Here is a 14,285-nt window from a genome sequence, read left to right as displayed (position 1 = left end):
CACGGTATGACTATACGCACGGGAGACGTGTTGGTTGCACAACAGTGATTGAACACACATACAACGTTTCATTGCATGTTAACTGCAGCATCTATGTGGCATCGACGAGCCAGTCAGGATCAGCATCTTCGTCTTCTGGATCTTCGAGCGGGAGCGACCCGGTGTCTGATGGAGAGGATTCTGGTGGCATCTCGGCGTCCTCAGTGCCTGGGTCCCTTGGAACTGGGCTCGCTTCCTGTGGAGGCTGGTCGACCATATTCACGTCTGCGTCTGCATCTTCTGGTAGGAACCCCCCGCCTCCATCTACAGCGGCTTCATCCTGGGCGATGTGGGTTTCGGCATTCTCGTCGTCATTGGCAGGCTCAGCGTCAGATTGGTCGCGTGTAGACCCAGCACTTCCTTCCTCATCCTCCTCCTCTTCCAATACAAAGTCGTCTGCGAAACTACTCCTGCGCCGCGGGCGAAGCTGATGAGAGTCCAAGATCGAGCTTTCAAAACTGTGCTCGCGATTCATGCTGATGGGAGCTTTCACAGCGTCGTCGTCATCGTCCCTCTCTGGTATGAACCCTCCCCCTTCATCCTCGTCATCATCAGCCATGAAGCCGCCCCCTCCGTATTCTTGCTGTGGCGGCTCATACGCACGCTCAACTCGCGGGGGTTGCGCAAAGTCAGCTTCGTCCGGAAAGAAACCACCAGCCATTTCTCCCTCGACCATCTGCTCGTCCTCGCGATCAATTTCTTGCTGCACATCCACATCCATCGACGGGCCTTTTTCGCCATCAATCTCCATTGCATTGACCCTTTGGGCAATGCGTAAGCCAAGGAAGAACCTCCGCCAGAGACGCAATGACTCCCGACTGCGTGCAGCGTTCGCGGCTTCTTCTTGTTGGTAGATCATGCCATCAATGACCTCCTGCACTGCTTCAGCGTACTCTGACGCTACCACCACACCTTGCACAATCGCAGTGCCGTGTCGACCTTTGAAGGAGAAACCAGTCACTGCGTCTGCATAGTCGACACCAACGATGCGTGCTGCTTTCGAAGCGATTTTGTGCCGGATGTGTGTTCCGCCTGGTGGGCACATGGATGGGACATAGAGATCCAGATTGCCATATACATTGCGAGGAACACGGCCTTTCACCACAGGTGGTGGGACGTAGAGTCGAGTCTGGAATTTGGCGTATAGTCCAGCACCAATTTCTTCTTGCTGGTCATCGACATCCATGTCAAGATTGACTGACATCTGTCTGCCTCTCTTTGGCTTGGCGTGTTTCAACGGCTGTTCGCCATCCTTGACGTCCTGGCCCATACGGTACCACTTGTCTGCGCTTCGAACAGTGTGTACATTGTTTCGACGATAGATGGACTCCATTTTGGGGTTCATGCCTGTACCCACGTTGATCTTACCGATTGGATCCATGGGGTGTATGACTTCGTTGTGCTTCAGATGCCTTTCAAGCACATATACAGGGTGGTTCTTGAAGTCTTGCACGTTCTTAGGAATGCCCTCAGATGCCTCTTTGCGGGCAAGTGCTGCATCTTCGACCTGGTCCCTATCGAGAGGGACCATCCGTTTGAAGAACTTCATTGCTTTCCGCCACCACTCTGCCCCATTGGGTGTACATTCAATACGAAATTTGCGCGTCTTTGCATTATATGCCTTGGCATAACGTCGTGTAACGTCTTTTGCCGTGTAGTCTTCTTCATAGGCGATGGCGTATGTGAGACTATTTTGCGCATGACTGAGTGGTGGTTCGAGCTTCTCGGGCGAGTTCACCGTGAACGTCGAATGAGTGTCTATAGCAACCCACTTCTGGTGCGCAGTGTTGAACACCTCCACCCAATATACCGGATATGGTGTATGGTACGCCTTCTGTCTTTGCAAAGCTACGCCCGTCTTGTTGAGGACGGCGTGTCGTTCGCCCATGACCCTTTCCATGCGCGAGAGCTTCCTGGGCCGAGATGGTGTGACAGCCCTGGACTTGCTAGACGAGGCAGCTTCTTGCTTATTATATGGATCCAGAACTATGGTATTCTTCTGCGAAGTTGTCTTCTGCGGGGTAGAAGGCTGAGCAGACGAGGCGAATGGCAGTGGCTGCAAGGAACACACGAGTCTGGCTTCGACACCGATGGCACGAAGCAGGGCACAGAAAAGTTGAGTGCCAACATCTTGCGAGCCCTGCAAGGTATGCGCCGTTCTGCGAAAATCGTCCTTGTCCATGGGGTCATCAAGTTCATCGAAATCAGAGAATGGTCGGACATGGGCATCTGCCTCTGCCCATTTTGGCTTGTACATGCCCTGAGCAGTAAGTTTGAAGCGCTTGTTCCACAGAACCTTGAGCTCGTTCATTCCATCAATGAAGCGCTTCGAAGCAGAGTATTGTGTGAGATCGGGATTTGGGACGAGATTCTGCAATGTCTTGGGTGGTACCAGCTTTCGCAGCGCGGACTGCACCCGCAAGTCGTTGCACCATGCATTCCTACGATAAACGTGATAGAGCAAACATAGAACGTGCATCTTATGAATGTCCAGCCGCTTCTTCTTGTCTACAGATGTGATGGCTCGTCTGCGGATTCTTCTCTTGGGAGCAGGTTCTGCATCCTTGTTCGCTCCGAGCGTGATGGAGATGCCAGCGACCTGAGGTATGACTGATTCAGTCTCTTCATGTTCGTCCGCCTCGTCTCCATCTGCGAGGGCGTCTTCCCACTCCTCATCGCTGTCATCTGACTCGTCGGAGTCTATCACGGTTTGTAGTATGCGACCGCTGGAAGGCGCGACATCGGGCGGCATGGACCCTGCGGTGGCAGGCGGATGTGTAAGACTGTACAATGGTGTCTCTGGTTCGAGCGAAGCATCTTTGCGCGATCTTATGGACGGTGCAGGTTCGGTCCCTTTCACAACCGTAGCTTTCACATGCGAAGGCTTTACGACAGGGCTTGAACTTGTTTGAGAACGCGCCGTCTTCCTCTTCTTAACTGGACGTTCATCCTCGTCTGTACTGGTGGCCTTGGCAGCGGCCTCCTCCTCGAGTAGCATCTCCTGGAAAATAGCTGGTACGTCTTCATCTTGCTGTGAGGCCCTGCCTCTACGTGTCGATCGTCTAGGAGTGGCGGTCTCAGCTGCTTTGCGGAGCCTGCCGCGCGCGCGCGCCATGCCTACAACTAGCTACGTTATTGGCGCAAGGCGCGGGGCGTGGAGTAGCAAGACCTGAACACGCAGTTGGCAGTCGCACAGCGCAGGTTGACGCTCATTGCGAGTGATAGAATGAACGCGAAGACCGTAGCGACCAAGAATTCGCAGCGCAGCAAGATATTTGATGAAGTGGATGCTCGAGGCGATGCGGAAACACGTTTGCGCAAGACCGATGACGCACATACCTGATTCGCGCTACCACGTGACGAGCATGCACTCTAATCATTTCAACACTATTCCATCGTGATCGCAGCAACGGCATCACTGATTTCGACTGTGGTGGACAAAATCTGCAGCAACCACCACATTGAATCCTTTCCGCAACTCAACATGTAGCTGTTATACCTGCTTGCTCTTTCCCAGATATTTCCCAGGTGTGTACCATTGATCAACAGGTTCATCGCAATCTATGAGTCGTTAGTTGCTATATTTGTCACTCGATCCGCTCTTGGTTGACATCCACACCGGTCATACGCTTCATTCGATGCGCGGAACATCACACTGCCATGTAAATTGATCATATTGCCTTCTAGTCCGCATGACAGTCGATTCCGATATCATTCGGCTTTTGCCGACATGCTCTTCGCAACTTTCCGATGATAGACAACCACGACGAAAGTGACGACCCGATGTGCAGCTTTAGGCATGCGTTGTAAAGAGTCCAACTATATCCGAGACTGGATATTCTATGCCATAAGTCCTCAACATTTACTGCTTCTACCTTTGTCCCATTGCGATTTCAAAACCCACACACGCGCTACCTAACCACCGCTCTTCAAACATCATGCAACCGTTCAACCTCACAGCAACCGGCTACAACCTAAACTACCTCCCGGAATACATCGCCCTCCGCCATGGCTTCTTCCGCGAACAAGGTCTCGACGTCACCGTCACCATCCCCACCCCCTGGGACGGCGTGCTCGACGCCCTCGCCGACAAAACCGCCGACATGGCTCTAGGCGGCATCTGGGTGCCCTCTATGTACCGCTCGCGCGTAGAAAACTACACCGTCTTCGCGCAAATCGCTAATCGCTGCCCCCTCGCTCTTCTCACGCGCAGCTCTGCCCCGAAATTCCAGCTCACCGATGTCGCCGGCAAGACGGTGCTGATGAAATCCGGCGGCGGAGCGAGCGTGGGTTTGTTCTTCAAGATGCTGCTACGAGAGAATAAGATTGATGAGAGGAGCGTGGACTACATCCAGGATCTGGATGGCAAAATGTTGGGCGATTTGTTCGAGGGCGGCATGGGGGATTACTTCGTTACTGACAATCTTTCTGCGCTGGCGATGGTCGCGTGGAATCCCAATGTTTGCGTTGCCATGGAGATGGTGGCCCAGGGCGATATTCCTTGGAGTGTGTATTATGCGGAAACGGCTAAGATCACACCTGAGTTGCTGGATAAGCAGAAGCGTTTTTGTGTTGCGCTAGAGAAGGGGATTCAGTGGGTGCTACAGCATGATGCGAATGAGTTCCGCGACGAGTTGGCAGAGCTTTTTCCGAATGTACCGGTTGATGTTGCGGTTGGTGTAACGAATGGGTTTCGAAGAGATAAGATGTGGACGAGTACGTCTGTACCAAGGGGCGGCTTTGAGAGGTGGCAGGTTGGGCTTGCAGGTGCAAGGCTGGTGAAGGAGCCGTTGAAGTATGAGGAGATTGTGGACGATTCACTTGCTAGTACGGCGGCAGAGATGGCTGGGCAAGTTGTTGCAGAACCATGATTAGTTTATGTACATGCACTACCGAATTCCAGTCAATCCTTTATGAGTTACGCATGAGTTAAGGATGTCTCGAGCCTTCTTTTCACGCAATGAGGAATGAGGTTTTTTGTTCTCCTTGAGCATAAAGGTACCATCAACCGCAATGACTTGGCTGACATGTTATCTGATTGCGTCGCCTGACATAGCGTTTTTTAACACGTTCAAAGGCCATAGAAGCTGTTATAGATCCGATGGAAATTTTGACTACGCTTTCAATACAGAAACGGGTCGAGATTAGTTCCAAGACCCGTCATGTACTGATCCTGATCCTGAGCCATTTCAAAATATCCCATGCCTCCAGCACCTGGCCATTGAGCCGCCGAATTAAGCATCTCACCAAATGCAAAATTGTCCGTTGACAGCATATTCGACATAACTCTTGCGTTTGGATCGTCCACGAAAGCCGTCGTAGAAGGCTGTAATTGCTGCAGCAATTCTTCTACCTGCCTCTCAAACTCGACTCTAGTCTGCCTCGATTCTTCCGCTTCGTTCGTAATCAGCCACTCGATCGTCGCAGAGGACAGTGCATCAAACACGTCGCGACAGCCCGCCGCGCCATGGAAGGTCTCCGACATTGCGGACAACGTGGAAGCGCAAGATTGTAGCGCTGATATGCTATTTCGGATGTGATTACGATCGCGCATCTCCTTGGACTGCCAGACACTGTATATGATAGTCAAGCCGGCCATGAAAAGGTCGTGGACTGACTTCCATAGCACATCTAATTTACCTTCTCGTTGGAGAGCTTTGATTCCGGTGATTAGATTGCAGGCAGCATTGTGTGATGTTGATAGCGACTCTGCAAGCGAGTGCTGGTTGCTCGAGCTAGGGCGATAGAGCAGAAGGATTGCGTTGTTGTAGATGACGTCCCCAGTAAGCTTGATGCGCAAATATAGACGACGAATGTGCCTTTTCGAGAGGTGGTATAGTGCTATGCCATTCTTGCAGGCGCGGTTGGACGTCATTCATCCACGCCACGACGTTCGGTTTGGGATAAGCAGCCTTCACAGGCCACGTTTGACTCTGTTGAACGTGTTTGATCTCAGATTCAAGTTTTGACAAGCTGAAAAGATGGTTATGAGCTCGTTGATGATGAACATCGAAGTCGTTGGTTTCCGCGCCGAATGAACGGCGAGATACTGTCCACGGGCTCGGTAGTGGAACTCGTGTGGACTCGTCCGTAATACCGAAGGGGCGGCCGAGCGTAATGCTCAAGACACGATCGAAGTGGTAGGCACAGTGCCATAGTCGTCGACGTTCATAAAGCGCGTCCTGGTCAGCTTCAAGTGACTGTCCTTCGCTTTCCCAATGTAAACCCATGTCTACGCACAACCGCATAGCAATGCCTGTCAGATGCCAAAGACTCCCTTGCCATGGACACATGGAAACGAATTGAGCTAGCAGGAGCACCGCGCGAAGAGTTTCAAGATCGCTTTTTGAGTAAGTGATGACCCGTTCAACCCAGCCAACTGCCGACCGGAAGCATCCTTCGCTTTGCATTACTCGGCTTGTGCCACCAGATGGGTTTGGGATATTGCAAAGAGCAATAGCAAATACCATGTAGGCCGTGAACATGTATTGCCCCGTGGCTGAACCGAGAGACTGAACCTCGCCACTTGCTGCATATGCGCTCATGACAGCCTTCTCTACTTGTGTCCTTTGGATGATTGGCATATGCGGTGTGCGATATTGGAAGTAGACTTCAATGAGGTGATCTGCAGCATGGCGAGGTGGAAGTGAGGATTCTTTCGACGATGTTGACGCAGCGACTGGAAGAGAAGCGTTATCCTCGTGTATGGAGTGCGGAGGGTGCGGCAAGGTATCAACACGTATCGATGCCATTACCATCGTCGCAAGAGTAATGCCGCTGCTGGGCCCAAGGAAACGAGGTTGCCTTGAAGGCTCAACTACAACACTTCGCACACTCTTAACAAGATCTTGAAGGTGGCTTTGGTGATGAGGGGATGCCGGGTATCCTTCCGTTGAAGTACTGTCGATCTCTTGAACTGATGTAGAAGGCGAACCAAAGGAAGCAGGGTTGTCATCTATCACTGAGAGCGGCTGACTTTGCTGGCGTAGCGCTTGGTTCTCACGTCTCAATGCCTCGATTTGCTTCTCTAGATTTGACACATAATCGCGAGGTAGCTCAACCACTGTTAACGATTGGATGAAGCAAGTCTATAGCTGGTGTGCTCACCTCGGTCTGTCTCCCCGAGTCGTAGACCAAACAGGAAGCACCTGCCTTCTCGCAATTCGAGCAATTCGGGTGCTTTAGATCACACTGTGATGGTGGAAAACAATCAGCGAGCGACACTGACGCCCATGTTCGTTCAGATTGGAGCAGTGCTGGTGAATACTTTTTGCTTTCTTCGACGACACCTACACACTCGATTAGCGTTCATTCGACTGTCTATTTCTGGACACGCGCCGTCTCACCTCTGACATGCAGTCACTCTGCGTGCGAATCTCGGGCTTGAGCGAGATAGCGACTCCATGTGGGACACGTTCTGTCGGACTTCCAGCAAAAATTACGGGTGTACAATGGTATCCGATTAGATCTTGTGGGAGAATGCCGAAGAAGATGTCTATGGTTCGGCGTAGGCCGATCGCGATAAGGGAATGCGCTAGTAGCCCGTCTTGCTTGCCATTCGCCGTTGAAGTTACATCTACCATGTCTGGTATATTCCGGCACGTTACCCCTCATTTACATCCTCGCTTGCAAGTGAACTCAATCGCGTTCGCACCTCCAGGATTGGGATTCACATGCTAGATCGCATCTGCCCGATTCTCTGCTGGGGTATCTAATCGTTTTTTAATGCTTATCACGCCCTTATCATGAATTGGAAGGCTTATTCGATCAAGGGAGATGTGTCAAATAGCATATATTGAGACCATGATGGGACTTCAATGGATCTTGAACCATACTTGGACAGCGCTTGAAAGCACCCAGAAGTTTTAGCTTATCAATTGCTTTTTTTAGTGTGAGCTTCTATCATGAATTCTGATCCGATCGAGGAGGCGAAGAAACCGACTGTCGTCGATGCTCCAGGCTCTGTCGATTATGGCAACGGCGAGTCCGACCTCATCTACATTGATCCGGCGAGAGAGGCAGCCTGCCGGAAGAAGTTTGACACCTACGTTGTGCCGGTCTCAGTCATCTTCCTTGTACTGTCTACGCTAGATAGAAACAATGTGGGCATTCCTCTCGCGCAAGTGAACTGAAGTAACACTGAACCAATCCAGCTCGGCAATGCTCGTGTGTTCGGTTTCGATGAAGACATAGGCCTCAAGGGCGGGCAATTCGGCAACATCAACACCCTATCAAGTGTCTGCACCATCATATTCGAGGTCCCATGGGTTCTGGCCGTCAAGCGATGGGGTGCGAACAAATCGATAGGCACTGCTTTTGTGCTATGGAGTGCTTGCACTCTTGGGACAGCTTTCATACACACCTACGGCCAAGCCATTGCTGTGCGAATGTTGCTAAATGCCTCCGAAGCTGGTCTGGCCCAAGCCTTCGCGTACCTGTTCACGACAATTTACCCCCGAGAACTAGCTGGAAAACGGATCATGACAACAAATCTTGCCCAATGTATTTCCGGCGCCTTTGGTGGCTTGTTTGCATATGCTGTACAGACTATGGGCCCTCGCAACGGACTCGCAGCTTGGAGGTGGCTCTTCATCATTGAGTTCCTCATTACAATCGCTATCTGTGGTGTTGGCTGGTGCTTCCTTCCAAATGCGCCAGAGACGGCATGGTTCTTGAATGAGGAAGAGAAGGAAACGATGCGCTTGAAGAAACAACGAGACTCGATGCTCAGAGGTAAAGATGAGTTCGAGCGAAGATGGATTAAAATTGCACTCATGGATCCCTTCGTATGGATGCTCGGCATTGCATTCTTCACGTCTTCTGTCGCAATCAACGGGTTTGGCGTTTTCTTGCCCACAATAATTAGTGGTCTCGGGTGAGTTCCGCAAGATTGTCAGAATATCGCGTCCGATGCTGACTGGGCTTAGTTACGCCTCTCTCAAGGTCAATTACATGACCATTCCTGTCTACGTGGTTGGAGCTATCTCCCTTTCTGTCCAGGTCTACTGGTCCGATAGGCTGAAGCGGCGTGGCGTTTTCATTGTAGCTTGCTGCATCCCAGTCGCAGCCGGATATCTAGTTTGCGTCGGAACACCGAACCCTGGTGCAGGCTATGCGGGCATGTTCATACTCGTCCTTGGTCAGTCATAGAATGTTGCGTATGGGTTCCAAACTGACTTGACCAGGGCTGTACCCAATCTCAACATTGGCTGTGACTTGGATAGCCACAAACCTGTCGCCAGACTCTAAACGTGCTTTTGGCATGCCGTTCGCCTATTCGATTGCAAACATATCTAATGTGGTGTCTTCGCAGCTGTATCCTAGTCAACAAGGTCCGCGATATGTACAAGGCAACGCCGTGTCTGCTGGCCTCACTGTTGTTGCGGGCTTCTTATATGGAGCATGCTGGATTCTACTCCGACGTAGAAATGCGATAAAGGCGAAGCTCATTGCAAATGGCGCTACAAGCAACGGAAAGGAGGGAGATCAGAGTCTTGAGACTATGTACATTCTATAGTGCAGAGATTGCTGTATGAGGTTACCACCGATCAACAATAGATTTTTAATTCATAGTAAAAAGCCCCAGAAGATATCAATTGTGTCGTAATAATGAAAGCTGTTGGTTGTGCCAATTCTATAAACCCTTCTTCATCCCTGCTCACCTCTCCCTTAGTCCGGACTTGCGCAAGTCTACCAGCGGAAGGATCATTCAGATGGGAAATGCACCTCTATTATTCAGCTCAAAACGACAAAGCATCATAGTGCAATCAACGCAAGAAGCAGAATATGTTGCAGCAGCCGAATTGTCAAATGAACTCGTATGGGTGTAACGACTCATCAACGAGATCTTACTTGGCCTGAGAATCCAGGACTCAAACGTCAGTCTAAATTGTCAGAACAATGGTGTACGGTCAGTTGGCAATCTTGATGTGTTTGCCCTTGAGATCCTCAACCATGACTCGGAGCACTTGGAGAACGGGGTCTTAGGTTGGCAAGGCAGGAAGGAATCGGTACGCATATGTACTCTGGATTTCTTGCTGCTTGTCTTGGAGCATTGGCTGAAAGAAGAGAGTGAAAGCCCTGGCGACACTTGCAGGCTCGCCGGATTTTGCTCTGCGCATCTGGCCGCGGACAAAAGTCTGCATCCACGGCATCTTGGATATGAGGCTCTTGGTTAATTCAAGCTGGGTAAGGATGGATCAGAGTGGTGGAGGAAATGACTTTCTGAGACCGTGGAAGTCTGGATACCATAACCTAGCGCTATCGCCAAGAAGTGAATGCCTACGGCGTTAGCGCACTACGAGGACAAGGAATGATAAGCCTATCCGTGCACAGATAGCCTTTATACATCGGACAATTTAAGATCCTACTTTAGCAATCGAGTGCGTCACTGTACCAAAGCCAAGACAATCGTTGTAGGGACATATCGCAATCGCGAGAGGGTGGAAGCACTCAGGACATAAGCCGGTATTTGTGGTAGGCAAAAAATTCATTATTGAGCGTTTAGAATGTGCAGAAGAATAAAATCAGATTGCCAAACGCGAAAAACTGGAAAGACTCAGGAAGAGAATACACAAACCGCCAGGAAAGCTAGAAGAAACCCATAATTGACCACCTTGTCATTCGCAGTACTTTTTCTCACAGATCCACAGCAAGAACCCCGGTCATACGTGACGTTATTGGCAGTGGCGGCCACCTGAAAGACAGATCCATTAAAGTTGCCAAAGTTGTAGTAATCGACCAGCAGCCAATTCGGGGGTCTTCCCCACATCTCCTCGCAATGCTGGACGTTCAGACCTAAGCTGCCATTTCCAGATACAGCATTGACTTGGTCCAAGAGGCTGTATGCCGGAATGAGGATACCACTAAGACCTGCAAGGCTGACTTGGATGTTGAGATTGTGGTTTAGCATGTACATGCGGTTGCGAGATAGATCCTCCGCCTGGTTTGGTGGTCGCTGCTCGATACAAGGGAACGAGGGATTGGTGGGCGAGAAGGGCGTTTCCCATTGGTAGTCCCACTCTCGGAGCAGCCAGGGCACTTCTATTTGGGTTGTACCATAGTCCAACATTACTACAACTCTCTTATTCCTGAGTATCATTTCGCCGAGGGTGGGCCAGTCAGTGATGTTCATTGAGGTCGAATGGGGGGTGTAAAGGTATTTCAGCATGCCAGAATTCTGGAAGGGCGCAACATAATCGAAAGTGGGTATACGTTCAGTGTGGCCGTTGTTATTCCCCATAATGATCGCGATCACTTCGTAGGGGTGGGAGTCGAGCCAGTCGCGTACGGTGGTCAGATAAGACTCAAGCGTGCCGACGTCAAGGAGATCACAAGACGTGTGACACAGCCGGATTTCCGATGATGCATTTGGTTTCTGCGTCTCAAAGGACACTACGCGTTGATCAGCTAAAAACCTTAACTTGATTCTCGAGGTCATTTACATCCGCGGATACCATCGTTGAGTTGGGTCAAGACTGGAAGCACCTGATTGCTTGCCGCATTGTGCTCTCTCACGAACGGACTGTTGTGCGCCACGACCATGGAAATATTCGAGAATCTTCGCTGGCAGAACTCGAGATGTCCGTTGCAAGGCGTAGTGTTAGTTGGCCTGGGACGAACTGATGTAGTGGCTGATGCGGAACCATCCGTGCGAGCGGCAGAGATCGACAGCCCTGCTATGGCTGTGAGAGCTTCGGTCGTAGACGAGAGCGCAGCTGAGGATGAAGATTTGAAGGTGAAATTTTGTGCTCCGGGAATTACAGCCGCTGCTACGCTTCCCTGCGGAGTCGGAGTGCTCGTGTAAATTAGGTTACTAGGTAGAAAGGATGAAGAGGCTGCTGAGAAACTCGCTGATATGCATGGCGTGATTGAGATGCAAGCAATTAGGAAAATTTGTATTGGGGGAATCATCGAAGCGGATTTAGAGATGTATAACGAAAGAAAAGCTTGGTATAATCCAAGCAACCAAGAAACTCCGGGACGAGTGATGCGAAGCTTGGATCGTGAAGGATAGACAGAGCTGCATAGTTACGCATATCGTCCGTTTTGGCCTCACGAAAGTAGAAGGTTCAATGACTCAGGTTTGCAGTGACGCGTCGAACCACGGATGAACGCGGAGGGCGCAACGCAGGACCAGTCGTAGACCACAGGTCTACTAGCTGTCCAGAACTAAATTTTGAAACTTAGGACAAACAGATCCAATATGTTTCTACGACACAGGCTAGATACTGAGGAAGAACGCGCACGCAGAATTTGTCAACCTGAAGAATCGGATGCGTCTGTTATTCGGGTTCTGATGGCGGTTGGCGAGCGCACAATATCAACCGGCGAATGCGAACGCCGCCAGTGAAGAGAAAAATTGTCAATGGAAGTTTGCTCCGCGATGTTCTCGGCATGGCAGCTCAAAAAGTAGCATTGTTGTTGGCTTGTGACATGATTCGCTCACTGCCCCCTGCGCGTCATTCTCAGCCTCATCTCGGCTCCAACCACTAGCAATCACTTAGGGTCCGAGTCAGCTGAGTCTATCTCTCTGTACAGTTAGGGAATAACATTAGAATTACTATATTAAGCATTTAAGCATATGCGCGACCGTGGAACTATCGATATCCGCCTATTATTCCTCATGTGCCTTCATTGCATCGTATCATCCAGCCATCTGCGTATCTCTAGACGAAGACCCTTTTGACATCAACTTTGAGACAAGTTGGGTTCTCTGGCTTTCCAGCACCAAGGCCCCAGACGAGGTTGGTGTACTGGTATCCAGCATAGTAGGTCTGACAAGCGTACCACCTGTTGAGGCCGTAAGGACCAGCATATTTGGGCGGGTTCGCAGTCCAGTCGATGTATCCCTGGAGAATTAGCTCATCCTTGTCGGTGAAGGACATGCGCTGCACATCGACGGGAGTGCCCGTCGTCAAAATTGGGGTGGCGGAGTCGGTGGACGAGTCATAATAGAAGTATGCAGAGGAGGGGATGTTTCCGTAGTCGTTGACTGGAAGGAACCATGTCAAGATGCCCTCCGCACCGAGTTCGGTGTGGTTGACGGGTGGCTCGGAAGTGCTGGTCGTGTTGAAGTAGAAGGTGTCGAATGGAGAGGGCTTGGAGGGATCACTGGTTTTGGACAAACAAAGCGACTCCAATGCGGCACCGGTATGGCATGCAGAAACTGCGCTGTTGATGGCACCATCGTCAGAGGTGAGGACTAGCTGAAAACCCTTGGAGGTGATGTTGTATTGTTGGGCGCTGGCAGCAGCCACCAAAGCAGCGACAGAGAATGTGGTCTTCATGTTGAAGGAGTGTTTTCGTGTTGAGAAAATCGATTTAGAAGTGTGAAATAGACTGTAGTGGTAGGCAGTTGATCGATGATGTTGGATAATGTTGTTCTTTAGTAAGGATGGTGCTCAGCTTTATACCTGATGAACTCCTCCCGTCTGCAGGGCTCTGTGCAGCCTCATCCTGCCTTTCCGTGATGTTACCCTGCAACTCGGGGTCAGGCGTACAGGCGCCATGCAGATCTCTCCGCGATGACGTTCGTTTAGCCATCATCCTTGCCACAACCACTGTGAATTTTCGTATTCGCGCGACTTAGTCTATCACGGGCTGCCTATCTGGGAACGGACCGTGTCGAGGCAGAAACACAAAGATCTGCATTTGTGCGTCAGCGAGACAGGGTGCGCGAAGCTCTTTGAAGCCTCGGATACGATCCGTCAAGCTTCGAGGACGGTTCCACCCACTCCCGCTGGTACGCCATTGGCACTGGCCTCTATTTTTACGAGTCGATAGTCTCTAGTCTCGTGTGCGTCAGCATCAAAGTATTGATGCATCGCTAACTCAACCTCTGGAGATGCATGCGCGCTCACGATCACACCACCTCCAAATTGTGCGTAACGTTGTACGTAGCGACAAATTCTATTGCGGCCATGAGATACCGCGACACTCCGGCACATGAACAACGATAGAGGGGAGGTTCGGATATAAGTGATCAGGTGAGGCTGCATCACCTAAGCCTGTTTCGGCCTCGGGAGCCTCGCCTCTTTCACAGTTGTTTTAATAGACGTTCTCTCAAACTACAACTCACATACATCGTTCACAACTACTATCCAAGCTTAGAAGAAGGTCTGAAACCCCTGAAATCTTTGCGCCTTGAAGTACGATATCTCAGCACATGTGTAACATTTTTGAGTGGACTAGAACATGTATTCTATCGGATTATCACGTCGTTACGTCTCATTCACGTCAGCCTC

The 14,285-nt window shown here is 50.7% G+C and overlaps 8 protein-coding genes across 8 annotated transcripts; 2 read left to right on the top strand and 6 right to left on the bottom strand.

Moving 5' to 3' along the window:
* Positions 1 to 91: 91 nt before the first annotated feature.
* SNOG_06187 (hypothetical protein) lies at positions 92 to 3,154 on the bottom strand (the record flags this gene model as incomplete). The annotated part of the gene is made up of 1 exon (XM_001796517.1): positions 92 to 3,154. One exon carries the CDS (start codon positions 3,152 to 3,154, stop codon positions 92 to 94), a length of 3,063 nt encoding a protein of 1,020 aa, XP_001796569.1.
* Positions 3,155 to 3,977: 823 nt separating this feature from the next.
* SNOG_06186 (hypothetical protein) lies at positions 3,978 to 4,910 on the top strand (the record flags this gene model as incomplete). Its single annotated transcript, XM_001796516.1, has 1 exon — positions 3,978 to 4,910. One exon carries the CDS (start codon positions 3,978 to 3,980, stop codon positions 4,908 to 4,910), a length of 933 nt encoding a protein of 310 aa, XP_001796568.1.
* Positions 4,911 to 5,161: 251 nt separating this feature from the next.
* SNOG_06185 (hypothetical protein) lies at positions 5,162 to 5,524 on the bottom strand (the record flags this gene model as incomplete). The annotated part of the gene is given in 2 exon segments (XM_001796515.1): positions 5,162 to 5,374; positions 5,393 to 5,524. 2 exon segments carry the CDS (start codon positions 5,522 to 5,524, stop codon positions 5,162 to 5,164), a joined length of 345 nt encoding a protein of 114 aa, XP_001796567.1.
* A 250-nt stretch (positions 5,525 to 5,774) lies between these two features.
* SNOG_06184 (hypothetical protein) lies at positions 5,775 to 7,622 on the bottom strand (the record flags this gene model as incomplete). The annotated part of the gene is made up of 2 exons (XM_001796514.1): positions 5,775 to 7,094; positions 7,386 to 7,622. The coding sequence occupies 2 exons, from the start codon at positions 7,620 to 7,622 to the stop codon at positions 5,775 to 5,777; spliced, it is 1,557 nt and encodes a 518-aa protein (XP_001796566.1).
* A 321-nt stretch (positions 7,623 to 7,943) lies between these two features.
* SNOG_06183 (hypothetical protein) lies at positions 7,944 to 9,189 on the top strand (the record flags this gene model as incomplete). The annotated part of the gene is made up of 3 exons (XM_001796513.1): positions 7,944 to 8,114; positions 8,193 to 8,914; positions 8,967 to 9,189. 3 exons carry the CDS (start codon positions 7,944 to 7,946, stop codon positions 9,187 to 9,189), a joined length of 1,116 nt encoding a protein of 371 aa, XP_001796565.1.
* Positions 9,190 to 9,950: 761 nt separating this feature from the next.
* Positions 9,951 to 10,193, bottom strand: SNOG_06182 (hypothetical protein; the record flags this gene model as incomplete). Its single annotated transcript, XM_001796512.1, has 2 exons — positions 9,951 to 10,021; positions 10,064 to 10,193. The coding sequence occupies 2 exons, from the start codon at positions 10,191 to 10,193 to the stop codon at positions 9,951 to 9,953; spliced, it is 201 nt and encodes a 66-aa protein (XP_001796564.1).
* A 404-nt stretch (positions 10,194 to 10,597) lies between these two features.
* Positions 10,598 to 11,902, bottom strand: SNOG_06181 (hypothetical protein; the record flags this gene model as incomplete). The annotated part of the gene is given in 3 exon segments (XM_001796511.1): positions 10,598 to 11,433; positions 11,484 to 11,836; positions 11,856 to 11,902. 3 exon segments carry the CDS (start codon positions 11,900 to 11,902, stop codon positions 10,598 to 10,600), a joined length of 1,236 nt encoding a protein of 411 aa, XP_001796563.1.
* An 805-nt stretch (positions 11,903 to 12,707) lies between these two features.
* Positions 12,708 to 13,328, bottom strand: SNOG_06180 (hypothetical protein; the record flags this gene model as incomplete). Its single annotated transcript, XM_001796510.1, has 1 exon — positions 12,708 to 13,328. The coding sequence occupies one exon, from the start codon at positions 13,326 to 13,328 to the stop codon at positions 12,708 to 12,710; it is 621 nt and encodes a 206-aa protein (XP_001796562.1).
* Positions 13,329 to 14,285: the final 957 nt, after the last annotated feature.

The sequence above is a fragment of the Parastagonospora nodorum genome (assembly GCF_000146915.1).
Source record: "Parastagonospora nodorum SN15 chromosome Unknown scaffold_9, whole genome shotgun sequence".
In the NCBI taxonomy this organism is placed as follows: domain Eukaryota; kingdom Fungi; phylum Ascomycota; class Dothideomycetes; order Pleosporales; family Phaeosphaeriaceae; genus Parastagonospora; species Parastagonospora nodorum.
This window is presented reverse-complemented; position numbering and strand designations above follow the sequence as displayed.